This window comes from Beta vulgaris, chromosome 4, assembly GCF_026745355.1.
Source record: "Beta vulgaris subsp. vulgaris cultivar EL10 chromosome 4, EL10.2, whole genome shotgun sequence".
Lineage (NCBI taxonomy): Eukaryota > Viridiplantae > Streptophyta > Magnoliopsida > Caryophyllales > Amaranthaceae > Beta > Beta vulgaris.
The window spans coordinates 50,800,341-50,818,341 of record NC_079205.1 but is presented as its reverse complement, the minus strand read 5'-3'; the positions used below and the strand labels follow the sequence as shown (position 1 = coordinate 50,818,341).

At 38.6% G+C, this 18,001-nt stretch overlaps 1 protein-coding gene across 1 annotated transcript in view; it reads right to left on the bottom strand.

Moving 5' to 3' along the window:
• Positions 1 to 377: 377 nt before the first annotated feature.
• LOC125497024 (protein BONZAI 3-like) overlaps positions 378 to 18,001 on the bottom strand; it is an 82,832-nt gene continuing 65,208 nt past the window's right edge. Inside the window, exons 13-16 of the mRNA XM_048643267.2 lie at positions 17,708 to 17,884; positions 17,463 to 17,585; positions 16,638 to 16,731; positions 378 to 760 (exon numbers count right to left, since the gene is read on the bottom strand). Of these exons, the coding sequence (XP_048499224.1) occupies positions 666 to 760; positions 16,638 to 16,731; positions 17,463 to 17,585; positions 17,708 to 17,884 (489 nt within the window). The 3' untranslated portion in view covers positions 378 to 665. The remainder of the gene's footprint in view (positions 761 to 16,637; positions 16,732 to 17,462; positions 17,586 to 17,707; positions 17,885 to 18,001) is intronic.

The window sequence follows — 18,001 nt, the reverse complement described above, 5'->3', positions numbered from 1 at the left end:
CCATAGCTCTACTTGGTATTTGGGTATAACTTGTGATTGTGGTGTTTCCTCATTCCTATTAGTACCTTTCTTATTTCATTTCAAGCAAATTAAATATTAGCTAGTCTTCATGTCTAGTTTCAATAGTTTAGTGAAACCTTGACCATTTCTTCGACATATACTTTTAGTGATTCTACCATGATGAGACTTTCGATTCATGTGGTTCAACCCTTGCTTACCACTTCACTAATGTAGGTGTACAGTCAGCTGTACGGTCAACACTTTTATTTGATTATTAAAGGTATCAACGACCTAGTATTACCTTAGCTTGTTCACATATCTTAGATATATCATAGAATAAGTACATATAAAAAGTGCTTAAAACAAGACCAAAGTGCTTAACAAATACCAAAGTGCTTATTTAGAATTACAAAGGTTATTCAGAATTACCATACTGCTCATTAACAAGACCAAAGTGCTTAAAACAAGTAAAACCTACGTCAAGTGAAATAGTAAAACCTTGCAAGCAAAAAGACATCTAACCACTCCATACTATGACTATAGGAGTTTTATTATAAGTTGGAATCTATACTGAAGACCTAATTTAACTAAATTTTAAGATACGTAGAATCCTAACTTGAACTTGAATACTACGAGAGGTCCTAACAGAACTAGGACTCTCCAAACTATTGGGATGATGATTGATGCTTGTGTGCTTTGATACCTTTATTATGAACATAACTGAGGAATTGTGATGATACGGTATCCAAAATCTTCTCAACTGCCCATCAAAAATATTAAATATTAATCATGAGATGAAGGTTGAGTCCTAGAATTTCAAAAGTATAAATAACACTTCGTTCAGTAAAAATGATAGAAGTTCACAACTATGGATAACCACATGCGCTTGTTTTTAGCTTTGATGCATTATTAATCAAAACATAGGAGTAATATGCTTCGATAACATAGGGGAAAATTGCAATGCATTTGGTTCTTTCTTCCGTTGGTAAGAAAAATATCTCAACGGCTCGACCTGACTATGATTTTAACCTTTATAGTCCCTTGATCTATTCACCGGTCAAGTGCTTGGGAAGAAAATGGAGTGGTAAGCTCAGGGAATCTCTTCCAAGCATCATCATTTGGTAAGATTGAAATTCTGAACTTGTAGAATTCAAGTGAGCCAAGCTTACTTTATAATGCATTTCATTTATAATGCCCCATATATAAAACCATTCTAAGATTGTTTTTCATTAAGATACATACTTTCATATAGAACCAATGAATATTAAACTATAAGTTTTTGATTTAATTACACCCAATATCACAAATTCGATAGTGCAAAAAATCCAGGTGAAAAAACAGGAACTCAATGCAACAACTCTTTTGAAAAATAAATTAACAGAAAATTAAAAACAATATCAAACCAAAAGCTTAAGCTTATGGTTGGAGTCTCAGAAATAGTTTTATACTCTATCATCAGGCCCCCTCACGCGAGAGCCCATGAGGTTGAAGTGTGGATGCTGCACAGGTCTCCCTCATACTTGTCGCTAAATATATACTTCACGGCAAGCTCGGTTCATTGATACCGAATTCCCATACCCTACTCTCACTCACTCCACGACATCATCTCCTTTCTCTTCACTTGCTCCTTGATGCACTATGTCCCTTCCTCTTATATATATATATATATATATATATATATATATTTGCTGCCTCACACCCCAACTCATTTCGTTCCCCTCATCGCTCACATTCCCCAACCTTTACCTCGATGCCTCTGTCCGCTAACCTACTTCCCCATATGCTCGTGTAGCTCCCCATCTCACGCCTACTCCCCTACCTCTTTACTATCCAGCTCCCCATCTCACGCCTCCCCGTATCTTTCTCACGCCCCTCCCTCCAATGATGACTCCCTCACCCCTCTTTGCACAAGCAGCTATGCCCCTTCTCCATCTCATCATTCCTCCTCTCCACCCCCACTACTCTAGCCAATCTCCACCTCCTTCTTTCGGCATTATCACTCTTTACAAGCCCAACCCCAAGTATGTTCACCTTACCACAACCTCATCCAAAACTCTTGTCCCCACCAAAGTTTCATAAGCTCCTCAAGCTCCCTCATGGCGCCAAGCAATGCAAGATGCGTTTAACTGTCTTATTACAATGGGTACTTGGGCTCTTGTTGAACAACACTTGGCTAGAAATGTCACTAAAAGAAAATGGGTTGTCCGGTCGAAATATAGACCCAATGTTGACGTTGAATGTTGTAAAGCTCGTCTCATTGGTAAAGGGTTTCAACAGCGTCATGACATAGACTACACTGAAACTTTTAGCCCCGTAGTCAAAGTCCCTATTGTGCACACCGTTCTTCTAGTTGCTACTACTCATGGTTGGCCTCTTCGGCAATTGGATATTAATAACGCCTTTCTTCAAGGCATTCTCAATGAAGAGGTTTATATGGTTCAACCCCAAGGTTTTGTTGACTCTTTTCCACCTCATGCAGTTTGTAAACTCAATAAAGCTATATATGGGCTCAAGTAAGCCCCCCGTGCATGGTACACTGAGCTTATGAATTTTCTTATTAGTCTTTGTTTTACTCGCACTCCCACTCTTCTTTTTTTATTCTCCATCAACCCACACCCATTTATCTCTTTGTTTACATTGATGACATCATTATATTACCAGCCTTAATCATCATCATTTAGCTCATCTTATCCAGCTTCTGGCCACTCAGTTTGCATCAAAGGATTTGGGGTCTCTCTCCTATTTTTTAGGGGTTGAAATTATTCTTACCTCCATTAGACTTTTTCTAAGTAAGTATATTAATGATTTGCTTCAGATCCATGGGTATGCTTGACCCAAGCCACCACTCCATTCCTTGTTTCTGTTCGTCTCATGGTCACTTTGGGTCACCCATTGGAAGCTCCCAAGGACTATAGAGCTAATCTTTGTAGTCTCCAATATTGAACTCTTACCCAGCTTGATGTTTCCTTTGTTGTCAATTGATTGTCTCAATATATGCATTATCCCATGACTGACCATTGGGTTGCCTAAGAAACAAAATCACATAGCTGGATCCTCTACCGAGGCTGAGTACCACGCCATTGCTCATACTATTGGAGAACTTCTATGGCTCAAGATGGTCTGCTTCGTGTTGTTTATGTTCCCACTGGTGATCAACTCGATGACTTTCTTACCAAGCCATTAACTCTGCCACGCCTCAATACGTTGCTTCTGAAGATCGACATGACTAACTGGCAGCCACTTTTGCTAGGGCATGATAAAATAATTGATATCTTTCATAATCTCTCTCTTATTCTCTTACTCAGTCTCTACTAATTCTTAGAGATATGATATCTTTGTAATTAGTTTCCTCAACTGTGTATATCTTGTATTATCTTTAGCTTCCTTTTGCATTATTTAGCTTGTACTATATAACTAAAATTTGTGGATGAAATGGATTTATTTTGTGTATGTTAAGGAACAATATTGGTTGTTATACAAGCCACCAAAGGTTTGTAGTTGGTATTGGAAGCAACTCTGCATTGTGAAAGATTAAGACCTCAAGTCGCACTTACCTATGTAGGATATTGTGAATGATAAGTGCATAATCTAACATCATTTAGTTGCATATTAGGGTGCATTTTCATGTAGCATTAGAGCATTTACATTGCATTTATGCATATTTAGGCCCCTTTTTAATAAGCTACAATGCTTTCATGGGCTGTTTGGTATTTTGATGTAATTTCAGGTACTTTGTACTCTTTTTTAAGGATATGATGATTAAGGCACTTGTATTACCTTCAAAATGATATATCATGTTCTCAAAACAGATTGGAATTGAAGAAGATACAAAGGACTTCGTGTACTTGTGCAAAATATAACACCTCTGCACCATTTCTCCCATATCTTTTGACACAAAAACGATAATGAGGTGATTCCAATTGGGTTGAAAACTAGACTTGAAGATATTACATGCGCCAAACGGAGCTCCGTATCCAAAGTTATAGTTGTTCGAAGTTGAGTTTGGGAATCTGACGACTACAGGGCAACACATCCGTGTCACTTTTGACACGGCCGTGTCACTCTGATTTCTTCACGGTAGTAGCTTATCTTCATATATTACATTTTATGGTTACAGGTCAACAGGTCCGTGTCATTATTGACACGTCCGTGTTGATCTGCTCCATGACGCGTTTTGCAAAGTCGGCTTTATTATTTTGGAAAGTTATAAATACTCTTTTATTGGCTTAATGACGGGGGAGTCTATTGTAAAACTTTTTTAGGGTTTTTAGAGAGAAGTTAGAGAGAGAACTTGTATATCTTCATTGCTCTCCAAGACTCTACCTTCTATCCATTAATTCAAGTACTTTTTTTCTTCTTCTTTTCTCTTTGTTTTCTATTATGTATGAACTTTAACTATTGTTCTCTAGTTTGTTTGTTTATTTCAATTATGCTTGAGTAGTTCCTTTTATCAATGGTTAAGTTGAACCCTAATATGATTTAATTCATGATTATTTCTTTAAATTCTCATATTAATTGTTAATTGTTCTTGCTTAATTGATTGTGCATATTCCAATACTAGATTAGGGATAACTAGTATTGTTCTAATTCCCTTGTCTTGATCACAACGGGAGTTGAATTTTGACGGATTTGAGTATTTCAATTAAGGACATGAAGTTCTCCACGGGAGTAGGTAGAATGGATTGTTAGGAAGTTAAAGTGTCGTGTTTAATGTCTTTAATTTACATGATTCCATGGGAGTAGGCATGGATGCATATTAGAGAAGCCATAGATACTCAGGAGAGGTTTATGGTACTTTATAGGGTGGACTTTTCCTTGTGAACATTTAATTAATTAGTTTGGGGTATGAATTATTTTGTATTACTTCTTGCTAGTGGGGATACTTAACAATAGAGCCTTTTATTTATATATTGATTAGTATAGTTATTTCGACGATCATTGATATTAATCTTCGGTAGTCTTACCATTATTTAAGGGCTAATCATAGAACAACTTTCTCTCTATGGGATCGACTCTGACTTACCCTACTACATAGTTAGGAGGATTATTTAGGTTATTTATTTTTGTTAGGTGTGCGACACGCCTATCAGTGAACATAAGCAGCTTTAGTGTGAATAAAATTTATGGAATGCTAGTTGGTGATATGGAAAGCTATATTAGAACAAGTATATCTAGAACATATTAGTTGTGCCAAAGCACAAGATCATAAGTTGGTTGGCAAAGGTAAAGCTACAAGGGGGGTTGGTAGGGGCCTGGCCCCCGCGGTCCATATATCTTTATGGTGGCCCCCGTAGGTTTTTGAGAAAAATTTTATATAATTGGCTACTATATCATATAAATACTCTTATTTGAATGGCAAAGTGGGAATGATGATGATGATGTAAGTAGGGGGAAATTAAAAACAAAACTCTTTCTCACTCTCTCACTAGACCCTCTCTAGTTTAAGACACATTTTCCCGCCATTGCTGGTGGTTCGCAGTGCTTGCACCTGAGCCATGGCTCGAACTCGCCGTCTATTGGCTACAGATTCCTTAGCTAAGAGGAAAGAGTTAGAGGATTCCAGTAGCAAGAAATCAACGCAATCTGAGGTACGTTCAAATAAGGAAGATACCGACTCCATTGATGCTGAACTGATTGATCAGGAGAATAGTGATGATCATCCAAATGATGATGTGATTGTTGCGATTCATAATCCGGTGGATATGTGGCTGACTCTATTGAAATATACGGAGGTGACGAATGCGAGTAATCGAGGAAAACAGAGTGAGGATGAAAATGTTAATGGTGCTTCACATGGAGGTAATTCACAATCACATACTAAAATTGATTTGAATGATATTGAGGATGAAATTCATTACTGGAATTATGCAATGATTTGGTATGTTTTGGGAGCAAATCTACCATTAAAGATTATAAAGGGTTTTTTTAGGCGTGTTTGGAAAAACTAGGGGATTGATAAGGTGGTTGTTATTGGTAAAGGCATATTCATTGTTAGATTTAACTGTGTTGATAGTTTGCAGACTATACTTGATGGCGAGCCTCAATTTTTTGATGGTAAATCGTTGATTTTAAACGGTGGACTGTTCATATTAAGATTAATAAGAATAACCTGAAAACAGTCCCTATTTGGATCAAAATTCCACAACTAGACCTGAAATATTATGGTGAGAGAAGCCTGGAGAAAATTGCTGGTTTAGTGGGTTCGTTGACCAAGATGGATCAAGCCACTAAACTAAGGGAGAAATTGTTATTTTCTAGGGTGCTTGTTGAGATACGGATTGAGCAAGCTCTCCCTGATGCTGTATTTTTTGAGAATGAGAAGGGGATTGTGGTGGAGCAAAGGATTGAATAAGAATGGAGGCCTTTGCTGTGCTCCAAATGTAAGAATTATAGACATGTAGTAGAGAAATATAGAGTTGTGCAAGCAAAGAAGGGGGCTCCTAAGGAGAAGGTAAACCAAGGGGAGACTAAGGCTCACAAGGCTGATAGACAGCCTACTACTTATATTGACACAGATGGCTTTCAATTGGTGCCTACAAAGAAGGCTAATCCTGCAAAAAGTCCTCATGTAGGGCAAGCTATACAGATCACAAATGTTTTTGCTCAACTGTCTGAGAATGATGATGGAGGTCTAGTGCCTGAATGTGAGAGTGTGCATGTTCACACTGATAAGGGAAAGGCTAGTGAGGGGAGGGAGTCCCCTACTAGTCATGGATAATATCTTCATATAGAATGCAAGAGGTCTGAATAGCCCTGCCAAACAAGTAGAAGTGAGAGAGTTGATCAATCTCCACAATATATAACTATTCAGCCTCTTAGAAACCAAGGTAAAGTCTCCTAACCTTGGTAGATTTTTTATCTGAGTATGTGTCCAAAATGGTGTTTTTTTCACAAATCACCACTACAATGATAGTGGAAGGATTGTCCTGGCTTGGCCACCTGGGTCTTTCATGTTGATTAGAGTTGTTTCTGCATTGATGATTCACTGTAGAATCACTACATATCATAGTAAAAAGACTTTTCTACGTACATTTATATATGGCTTCAATGATGATGTGGGAAGAGAGAAGCTATGGTCTGATCTGATGGGAATAGCTTCTCATACTACTGAACCTTGGTGTATAGGTGGGGATTTCAACTCTGTTCTTAATAGAGATGAGAGGAGTGGATCCATAATCAGAGATTCAAAAATAGGGCCCATGAGGACATGTGTCTCTAGTTGCAAGCTTGAGGATGTAAAAGCTACTGGTAGATTTTACACTTGGAATAATAAGCAAACAGGAGATTAGAGGGTCATGTCCCATCTTTGATCAAGAGTTGGATCTTAAAACTCTTGATCAAAGAGGGCAGGATGAGCTTGAGGAGGCTGAAAAAACTACAAAAGCTAGATTATTAGCTACTCAACAAGATTTACACTCCCATCCTGGTGATTGTAGGCTGGCTCAACTAGAGAAACAGGCTCAGGTTATGTATCAGGCAGCTTGGAGAAACCTTCACTCTGCTCTACAACAGAAAGCAAAGCTACACTGGTTGAAAGAAGGTGATGAAAACTCCAAAACCTTTTACAATAGCATTAATTGGCAAAAGAGGAATTCTATTAACTCTAGTAGAAAAAGGACGATTTGCGTCCCTTCATTTGCGTCGCACAGAAACGGAAACGGCGCACAGTTGGGATTTGCGTCGCATGTGGAAAGATGTGCGACACAAATCACAAAAATATGCGTCGCACCCTCCTCACATGCGACGCAAATTAACAATGTGCGTCGCATGTGAGGAGGGTGCGACGCATATACCGCGCTCCTGTTGAAAGATTTTTGGATCAATGTGCGTCACACCTACGGAGGATAGGACGCACATTGCTAATGTGCGTCGCACCTGTAGAGCATGCGACGCACATTGGTCTCAAATAATTAACGCGTCTGCTTTTAAAAGGTCTCAAACCCTAAATTTCTCTCTCACCCTCTCTCTCACCTTCTTCAGCGCCTCTTTCTCTCTCTTCAACGTCTTCTCTCTCTCTTCAGCGTCTCTCTTCAGCGCTTCTTTCTCTCTCTGTTCAGCGCCTCTTTCTCTCAAACCCTAAATTTCTCTCAGTTTCGCCTTCAGCCGTTTTCGCCTTCAATTCTCTCAAATCTGTTCGCCTTCAATTCTCTCACAACTCTCTAAACTATCTCTCAACTCTCATATCAACCGAATTTTGTCGATTTTGTCGATTTGAATCTCCGAGTAGTAGTAGCGAATTTCTCAGGTATTTTTAGTTCAACAACGTCGCTTCAATTCCTCACACCGCCGCTTCAAACACCAACAACGACATCAGATTTTTTTAAACTCCGTCGCTTCAAACACCAACAACGAAGAACGAGCACCGATGAAAATTGAAAAAACACCTTTCGTTCTTTCGAAGAGCAGCGAATTTCTCAGGTATTTTTTAGTTCAAATTTTATTCTGAATTTCTTTGTTTTGTCATATTTATGTTTATTTTTTAAATTTGAAGAACGAGATTTCTTTATTTTAGATCTGGTTTTTGGCGATTTGAAGAAAGAGATTGAAGAACGAGATTGAAGAACGAGATCTGGTTTTTGGCGAATTTCGTTCGTTCCATTCGTGTTTTTTTTTAGATCTGTCTGTTAGATTGGTTTTTGGCGAATTTAGATCTGTTTTTTTGAGGTTTAGTTTTTTAATTTCGTTCTTTTTGTTGTATGTTAGATCTAGATTTTTTATTTTTGATATTTGTTAGATTTTTTTCGTTTCTTAATCGATGCAAGACAATTTGTATGTTATATCATTTAATTTCGTTTGTTACTACGTTTAATTTCGTTTCTGTTATCTCGTTCAATCGATGCAAGACAATTCGTTTCTTTTTGTACTGCGTTTTTGTTCTGATTTCTTTACAATTTGTATGTCTCGTTTTTTGTCCTCAAATGCAGTACTAAAGCATTCATGCTTTGGTACTGCATTTTTTTTTATTTTTTACATGAGGTCATTTGCGTCGCATATGGCGTATGGTGCGATGCAGATGACTGATTTGCGTCGCACCCCCTGCTATGTGCGACGCAAATTACACTCATACCCCTTTATAACCTACCTACCTGTAGTTTGTATGGGATGGAATGACCAATTTGCGTCGTTCAGCATACGACGCAGATCATGTCTGGGCTATCTGCGTCGAGGCCTTTGGCGTCGCACCCATGTCCGACGCAAATGGACGCCTCAGATCCGACGCAAATCGCCGTTTCTGTACTAGTGTAAGGCTATTCAGTCTAGGCATGGGCAATGGAGAGATACTCCTTGTTAATTATGACTTGAAATCTTGTGAATGGCATAAGATTGACTTTGAATGCACATATATCCCAATCTATAAATGGTTTTGATGTGATTCAAATTGGAGGTGATAGCTTGTTCAAAGAACTTTCCAATGATAGGTCATATGCCAAATTCCGATAAGAAACGAGAAAGTTACGCCCGTTTTACGAATGACTGACGAAGCTGTTTCGTACCGGGCTCGAAAACCCGGGGCGCGTGCTATATCCCGCTGGCGGGCAGAACATCTGTGAGAATGGGGATGACTGGCCGCGCCGGCGCGGGGTACACCCTGCGGGTCGGGCGCTGAACGCGTATCTTGATATTTTTTCGTTCTTAAGTTATCTTTTAGGGTTTGTACGGGTTCCTTATGATTATAAAAGGGCTCTTAGTGTTCATTATTATTAACACAACTTATGAAACACTTTTAGCCTCTAGATTTAGGACTCTTGTATTATTCTCTCTGATTTTCTCCATTATAGTGAAGAAGCTCTAATCCCCACCTGTGGATGTAGGTCAAATTTGACTGAACCACGTAAATCCTTGTGTTATTTGTTTGTTCATCTTTATAGTTTTCTCACCTTCATTATTTCATTGATTTTCTGTTCCGCATTAATCAAACTACAACACCTATTTCCTAACAAACTGGTATCAAGATCTTGGTTGTTTTAAGATCTTAAGTGTTTATAGAAAAAGTTTGATTTTTTCATTATGTCAATGAAATATAATATTGAGAAATTTGATAGGCAAGTAAATTTTGGCCTATGGCAATTAAAGATGAAAGCCATCCTGGTTCAAAGTGGTTGTTACAAGGCTTTGGTAGGTGCATCCAAAAAGCCTTCGGATATGACGGATGATCAGTGGGAGGATATGGATTTGAAGGCACTCTCAGCAATTCATTTAAGTCTATCTAATGAAGTTTTGAGAGAGGTTGCCAAAGAGACGACTGCTGCGAGTTTGTGGTTGAAGTTGGAGTCACTTTATATGACAAAATCTGTGACCAACCGTCTACTACTAAAATCTAGACTTTATGATCTCAGTCTAGAAGAAGGTAAACCGCTTGAGTCTCATTTAGATGAATTCTTCTCTATAATTATGGATTTGCAAAACATCGATGATAAGGATATGGCTATTAGGTTGTTGTGTTCTTTACCACCTTCGTATAAGCACTTTCAAGATACCTTATTATATGGTAAAGATGATTTGAGTTTGCATGATGTTAAGGAGGCCTTAACTCAGAGAGATTTAATTGACAATAAATTGGTTAATAAATCTAATAAATCTGCTCACACAAATGCTTTGGTTTCTCATGGTGGAAAGAATTCTGAAAAAATCTATAACTATTGTCATATTAAATCTGAGTGTTGGAAATTAAAGAAGAAAAATGGAGAAAGGTCCAATGAGGATCAATCTGCAAATATTGCCAACATTGATTCTGATGATGATCTTGCACTTTAAGATTACAAGATTTGGGGCTGCGGTTTCTACGATCTCTTTATGTTTGGTGCCCTTTTGAGATCTCTTGGTAAAACGAGAAACCGTGTGGATTTTGCTATGGAGTCTATGATAGATTGTTTTTGAGTTTCCAATAAAGTAACAATCTTGGTTATGCATTAGATTTTGTTCTAGTTATGCTATTTCTTATCTCAAATTTGGTATTTTTGTGTTTATTAAGTACTATTGCAATTTAGAAATTATTGTTGTCATTCAGTTTCTAGAATTGCTTTTGAGTTTGTTGTTGAGATGAAGAAGTGTTTGAAGAGAGTTTGGTCAATTTGAGGAAGCATGCTTGGTGTTGGTGACTTTATACTCTCAATCTAGGCCATGTGATGGTTTTGTATACGGATTTTTTGTTCGAAGACACATCGGTACACAAGTTATAGAATATGTCCGTTCTGGATTGCCTACAATGAGTAGGTTTATGGAATTTTGTTTAAGGTGGAGGTTCTATGGTGTTTTTTGTTGTTGTTGAGCATCACTTCTTGGTTCAAGCTGGAGTTACCATGTTTGATCGGTTTCAAGTCAAGGTGGAGATTTGTTAATTATGACTTGAAATCTTGTGAATGGCATAAGGCTGACTTCGATTGCACATATATCCCAATCTATAAATGGTTTTGATGTGATTCAAATTGGAGGTGATAGCTTGTTCAAAGAGTTTTCCAATGATAGGTCATATGCCAAATTCCGATAAGAAACGAGAAAGTTACGCCCGTTTTACGAATGACTGACGAAGCTGTTTCGTACCGGGCTCGAAAACCCGCGGGCGCGTGCTATATCCCGCGGGCGGGCAGAACATCTGTGAGAATGGGGATGACTGGCCGCGCTGGCGCGGGGTACACCCTGCGGGTCGGGCGCTGAACGCATATCTTGATATTTTTTTGGTTCTTAAGTTATCTTTTAGGGTTTCTACGGGTTCCTTATGATTATAAAAGGGCTCTTAGTGTTCATTATTATTAACACAACTTATGAAACACTTTTAGCCTCTAGATTTAGGACTCCTGTATTATTCTCTCTGATTTTCTCCATTATAGTGAAGAAGCTCTAATCCCCCACCTTTGGATGTAGGTCAAATTTGACTGAACCACGTAAATCCTTGTGTTATTTGTTTGTTCATCTTTATAGTTTTCTCACCTTCATTATTTCTTCATTGATTTTCAGTTCCGCATTAATCAAACTACAACACCTATTTCCTAACACTCCTGAACCTATTGAGCATGCTTTCTTGGAATTCTATCAACAATTGCTTGGTGATTATATGATGTCTAGGACCATTGTGTTACCTGACATTTGGCAGTATGGTTCATCTCTTACTGCTGATCATTGTGTTATTAGCCCGAGGTTTAGCTTCACTGTAGAAGATGTAAGGAAGATGATGTTTAGTATTCCAAGTAATAAGGCTCCAGGTTTGGATGGATATAACAGTGCTTTCTTCAAGGCTGCTTGGGAAATTGTTGGTGATGAAATCAGTCAAACTATACTGGGTATATTGAGAACTGTATTGATGGTTAGAGAGCTAAATATCACTACACTCACCTTAGTTCCTAAGTTGAAGATTCCAAACTCAGTGAGTGAGTTCAGGCCTATTGCTTGCTGTTCTACCATCTACAAATGTCTGTCTAAGCTTATTTGTGCTAAGCTCAACTCTGTATTACCTGACATAATCAACCCTACTCAAGGGGCTTTTGTCACTAGGAGGAATATTATGCATAATGTGCTCTTATGTCAAGACTTGGTTAAAATGTATAGGCCTTGTCAGAAGAAAGCTTGCTGCCTGATGAAGCTTGACATTAAGAAAGCCTATGACACCGTGGAATGGTCCTTTATAGAAGAAATGTTGATTGGGCTCCAATTTCCTGCCTCCTTTGTGCAACTCATCATGATGTCTGTGACCACTCCATCTTACACTCTAATGATTAATGGTAGTCCTAGTGAGATGATCTATCCTAAAAGAGGATTAAGACAAGGGGATCCTCTCTCCCCCTTGTTATTCACCCTATGCATGGAATACTGCTCTAGAATCCTCTCTAAAGTGGGCACCCTTACAGGTTTCAAGTTTCATTCAAGATGCAAACATATGAAGCTGAATCATCTCATCTTTGCAGATGATCTGCTTCTTTTCTTAAAAGGGGATTACAATTCAATTTGTATGCTTATGAGTGCTTTAAAAATGTTTGCTGAGACTTCTGGCCTTCAGATGAGTCCTGAAAAATCTGAAATGTATCTGACTGGCATGACAGAGGATGAGATAAGTAGAATTCAGCAAGTAACAGGCTTTAGGATTGGCTCTCTTCCATTTAGATACCTTGGTGTACCTATGAGCACTAAGAGATTGAAGGTGAATGACTGTGAGGCACTTATTGACAAAATGTGCATGAGGGTGAAGGTATGGAGTAGTAGGAACCTTTCCTATAGTGGGAGGTTGCAATTGGTCAGCTCTGTGTTGATGTCCATTTGTGTCTATTGGACACAATTGTTCATCCTTCCCAAGGTTGTGCTTCATAATATTAACTTCATCTGCAGGAACTACCTGTGGCATGGGTCCTATGACAGCAACAGCCTTGGCTATGTTGCTTGGGATATGATTTGTACTTCCAAAGCTCATGGAGGTCTGGGGGTCAGGAACATCCTATTATGGAATCAAGCTGCTGTGGCCAAACATGTGTGGGCTATTTCACACAAGAAGGATAATTTATGGGTGAAGTGGGTTCACTCTGTGTATATTAAAGAAGCAAATTAGGAAGGCTATCAACCTCCCACTAATGCTAGCTAGTTGGGTATGGAAATGTATTTGCCATATCAAAGACCAGTTGTGGCCTATGATTGCTGTAAGTGATGCTACTCAGTTCAGCATTGCTAAAACCTACAAGGCTCTTCTCCCTAATGGACAACCTTGGAGATACGGCAAAGGCATATGGAATAGATTTTCTATTCCTAAGCATCGATTCATTCTTTGGCTTGCTTTGATGCAAAGGCTAATGACTAGGGAGAGATTAGCCAAGATGGGAATCACTTACTGCACAGAATGCTGCCTATGTGGCGGTGCCAGGAAGACTCATGCTCATCTATTTTTTGAATGTGCTTTCAGTAGGAGATGTTTGCAACAGATCCATCTATGGCTTGGGGTCAGAAGATCAAACATCAACCTATACCAACATATGACATGGTTACTTAGGAGCCACAGGTCTGGAAGTTTTCATAGGAAAGTGCTCATGACAGCAATGACTGGCCTTGTGTACCAGATGTGGAGAGCTAGGAATGATGCATTGTGGAACTATAAGGTTCCTTCTATCAGAGCTGTTGTCCAGCAGATTCAGTTTAATGTAAAACATAAAATCATTCAAGTGTATAATTGTATAGGAAAATGACTCATAGGGAGCATAGTTGGTTTCATTTGTTATAGTGTCATGTTTTGAGGTTTCTACCTCTATTGGGGTGCAGCTAAGTTCACACTTTGCTTGCTTGATGTAATATGATGTTTTTGAGTGCTATATATTCCTTTCTTGCTTCTCAAAAAAAAAAAAAAAAGTGGGAATGATAAAGATAACTTTTTTTATATAAATTTGTTAAAAATATTCTTCGTCGTTAACTTTTGATTCATGGCTTCGGCCCTACAGGTTCGTTAAGCATGGTAAGCTAAGAATTTTATTTCAATGTAATTATGCTAGGCAATGTCTATGTCAGATTTATGAGTGTTTGGGTGTTAATAGTACCCAATACTATTTTGAAAGAATCATTCTTTTTGCGGAGAGTAGAAGATCCAGTTTCGAAGGGAAGGTTATCTCTGCAGATCGAATTCACAAGATAAGGTAGATTCCACCTTAAAACCATATGGCAATAAGGGGAGTAGCCCCTTTGCAATATAAAGTGAACTCATCTCTCTTATTTTATCAATGTGGAACAGAGGAGGTGGCAGTAGGTACGGTAGAGGAGGTAGTGGCAGTAGCCCCTTTGCCATATTTTCCCTCCCACCACAGCGTCGGGCAGTGTAGCTTGAAACAAGAAGCCTTGTCAGTTCCATTGCAGTTGTAATATGAGCACGATAGTTTGGACCGATCGAGGCGATCTAATCGTGCCGAATTCCGGTCACCCTGAATAGTGAAGGCGTGGTCCTCATCCAGGAATAACTTTGCTCCGAGCAATTTGCCGACACTGTTCCTCTTCGACACTATTCCTCTTAAATGAGAGCCTGATAGACACGGTCCAAGGAACGAGAAGGAGATTGGGAGAGAAGGTTGATCCACAACCCTATATTTTTCATCATCGAGTCCAACCATAAATTGATGGAGTTTCTCCTTCTCCCTATCCACTGCAAATTTGGATGCTAAGTCATAAGAATACTTCCCGCAAGGACATACGTGAGCGGTTTGATACTAGCAAATTCATCAGAAACTCCCATCAAATTATTGGAGTATTCATCAATGGTCATAGATTTAGATTTGCTTGCAATTTGTGATTGAAGATCGTAGTTGCTGCAAGCGAGGGCCATTACCCACGCAGAAACATCGTCAAGATAAGTCCAGAGTTTATGAGCGTTGTCATGAAAGGGAATATAGGTTGAGATTTAGAGTCCATGCTTCGTAAGAGCCAAGAAACAACCATGGAATTCAGGGTATCCAAATCTAATTGTTTATTCTTTTCGGTAAGGGGGTTGATAATTGTTAGTGCCTCTACAAAGCCAAATTTCCTGCTGGCTTTCAACGATAACGAAATGGCACGAGCCTAGGCGACGTAATTGTCGCCGGTAATAATCACGTGAGTGATGAGATTTTCGATCTGATCTCTAGACCCGAGGTAAAATGGAGAAGTGAAAGCAATTCGGCCATCCTCACCCATGGTGGAAGAAGACGCAAACCACGTTCGTGGTGCAAGAACTAATTATGGCGAGGAAAAAAAAACTCAAGCAGAGGTCAGTGAAGGGTAGAACGACAGGGAAAAGGCTCTGGTACCATGTAGACCTGGTTATTGGACATGGTAGCTCAATGGCTAAAGGGTTAGGGTCAAATTTATAGGGCTTTTATTGGACAACTGTTATTGGACATGACCGTTATTAGGCCAACAAAAAAAATCCAATAATTTTGAAAAATAAAATAGATTTTTCAAATAATATTATATACGGATTCGTATTCATTTATACTCATTTTTGCCTCTTTTTGTTCCTTGTTTTTCTTGCCTGTTCACCGACCCATCCATTATCGACTCGCTATCGGCTTGCTACCCGTTTGACCCCGATCCTCTATCGGCTCTCTATGATGCGACCCTCTTAAGACCCGACCCGCTTATGATCCGCACAACCTAACCCGACCCACCCAATAACCAGGTCTAGAACTACCATGTTAATTTAGGTACAAATGTATCTTAGATTTCTATTCCTTAGCAGTAGAATAAATACATCCTAATATGTCACACTAAGGGCTGAGACCCGAACTATATAAAGAGGCTAAAATATACAAGCCCAAGCTAATATAATACAAGATATGCTGCAATAGCAGCTCTCCTGGCTATGGGCTATCTCATTTGGTGGGCTAGAAAAGAAGCAGTTTGGAATGTGGTTGTTTGGAGGCCTTAGCAGATTATTAAACAACTGAAACACAGAATTATTCTTCGTTTCTACGCTGTTTTGCCAAAAAGAATTACAGTAAAAGATAAGAGAATGGTTGGAAAGGGTTAAAAATATAGATAAATGTATATAGCTTGTTTTTCTAACCTTGTTTATAGTAGTCCAACCTCGTTGGTCTACTCTTATTCTCTTATTGGGTTGGGGTATGTTGTATATGGGTTTTTGATGTAAATATATACCTTACTTAGAAAATACTAAAATAAAGAGATCGTATAAGACTCACCATACGATGGAGATGAGATTTTCGTGAAGCTTGCTATATCTCTGGTATTAATGTCTCCACATTCCAACGGGTTATTCTGTTTGGAACAGAACTCCTGAGAAATGAAAAAATAAATTATTAATGTACTGAATTCAGAAAGGTTATATCAAAAGCTTAGGAAGCTCCACAAGAGTTGAAAATAAAGCACAGGTTTGGTGTTCGGGTACGTAATAAAGAAATAACAATACCAAGCTTGGCTTGGCTCATCATTTAGTGGAGATTGCACCTCATGACCTCAAGGTGAGAAGTTCAAATTCCATCAAGTGAGGGGAACTTGGAGGCTTTCTGTTATTTCCTTCTATTTTGGAGGAAGTGGCCACACAGCGTGGTGATTCTCTTAAACTCCTTAATTTGATTTGCCTTTTGTTTTAGGAAGGGTCTTTCGTACTCCAATCAATACGCCCTAATTATGGAAAATGTAATTACCCTTACCATTTATACATCCTCCTTCCAACTGCTTGGGCTCTGGGTCGGGCCCGTAGGAGGGCTGTCGAGATATTATTTTTCTTACAAAAAAATAAATAAATAAAGGACAATACTAATATAGTTCTCTATTATAAGTTTTAAGTCCTCCTTTCGTTCCAAGATCTTACTATTTTCCGTTTGAGTAGATCTCCTCTACTATGAATAACCCTTACTGCTTCATTCTCCATTTCTCCTCATGCTTACTTTCTCAGTAAAATTCTAACAATTAGGTCTAGAAAATTCCAGCTTACTCAAGTACCAAAAAAGGGTGAACATTTTTTCTTTTATGGGGGTTGCAACGAATAAAAAGACAAGTTTTACCTCCAACTTTTTGTACTCTGTGTCTCCTTCACAGTTTGCACCAACAAAAAGGATTGATAACGGTAATAAGCTGTATTCAGCTTTCTTTTTGAGCAGTTTTTCAATGAATTTCAGATCTCCAGCCTACATATTTAAAAGGACAGTATAACATATTTTGTAAGTGAGCTAGATTATTGTTTTTGACAGAGTAAGCTAGATTATGAGTAGGCATAAAAATGTAAAGACCAAGTGATATGTGTGCTTACTATCACAATAAGAAGCAGATAGTAATTCCGATCTTTGACATCGTTTGTGCCCATCTTTATCACATCTATGGCTTTATTTATTACTTCATCTAGAATTTCGGGATCAGTGGAATCACGTAATGTCACATCCCCGCCAGCAGTAGTGTAACTAGTTATTAAGTCTTCCAATCCCTTAAACTGTAAACAAGAGAAATGACATAAGGCTATTAACAAGGTTAAGTGGTTAACCACTCATTATATGTACTTGGACACTGCTTATTGCTTAACCATCTTTTTGGTCATTGTGGATTTGAG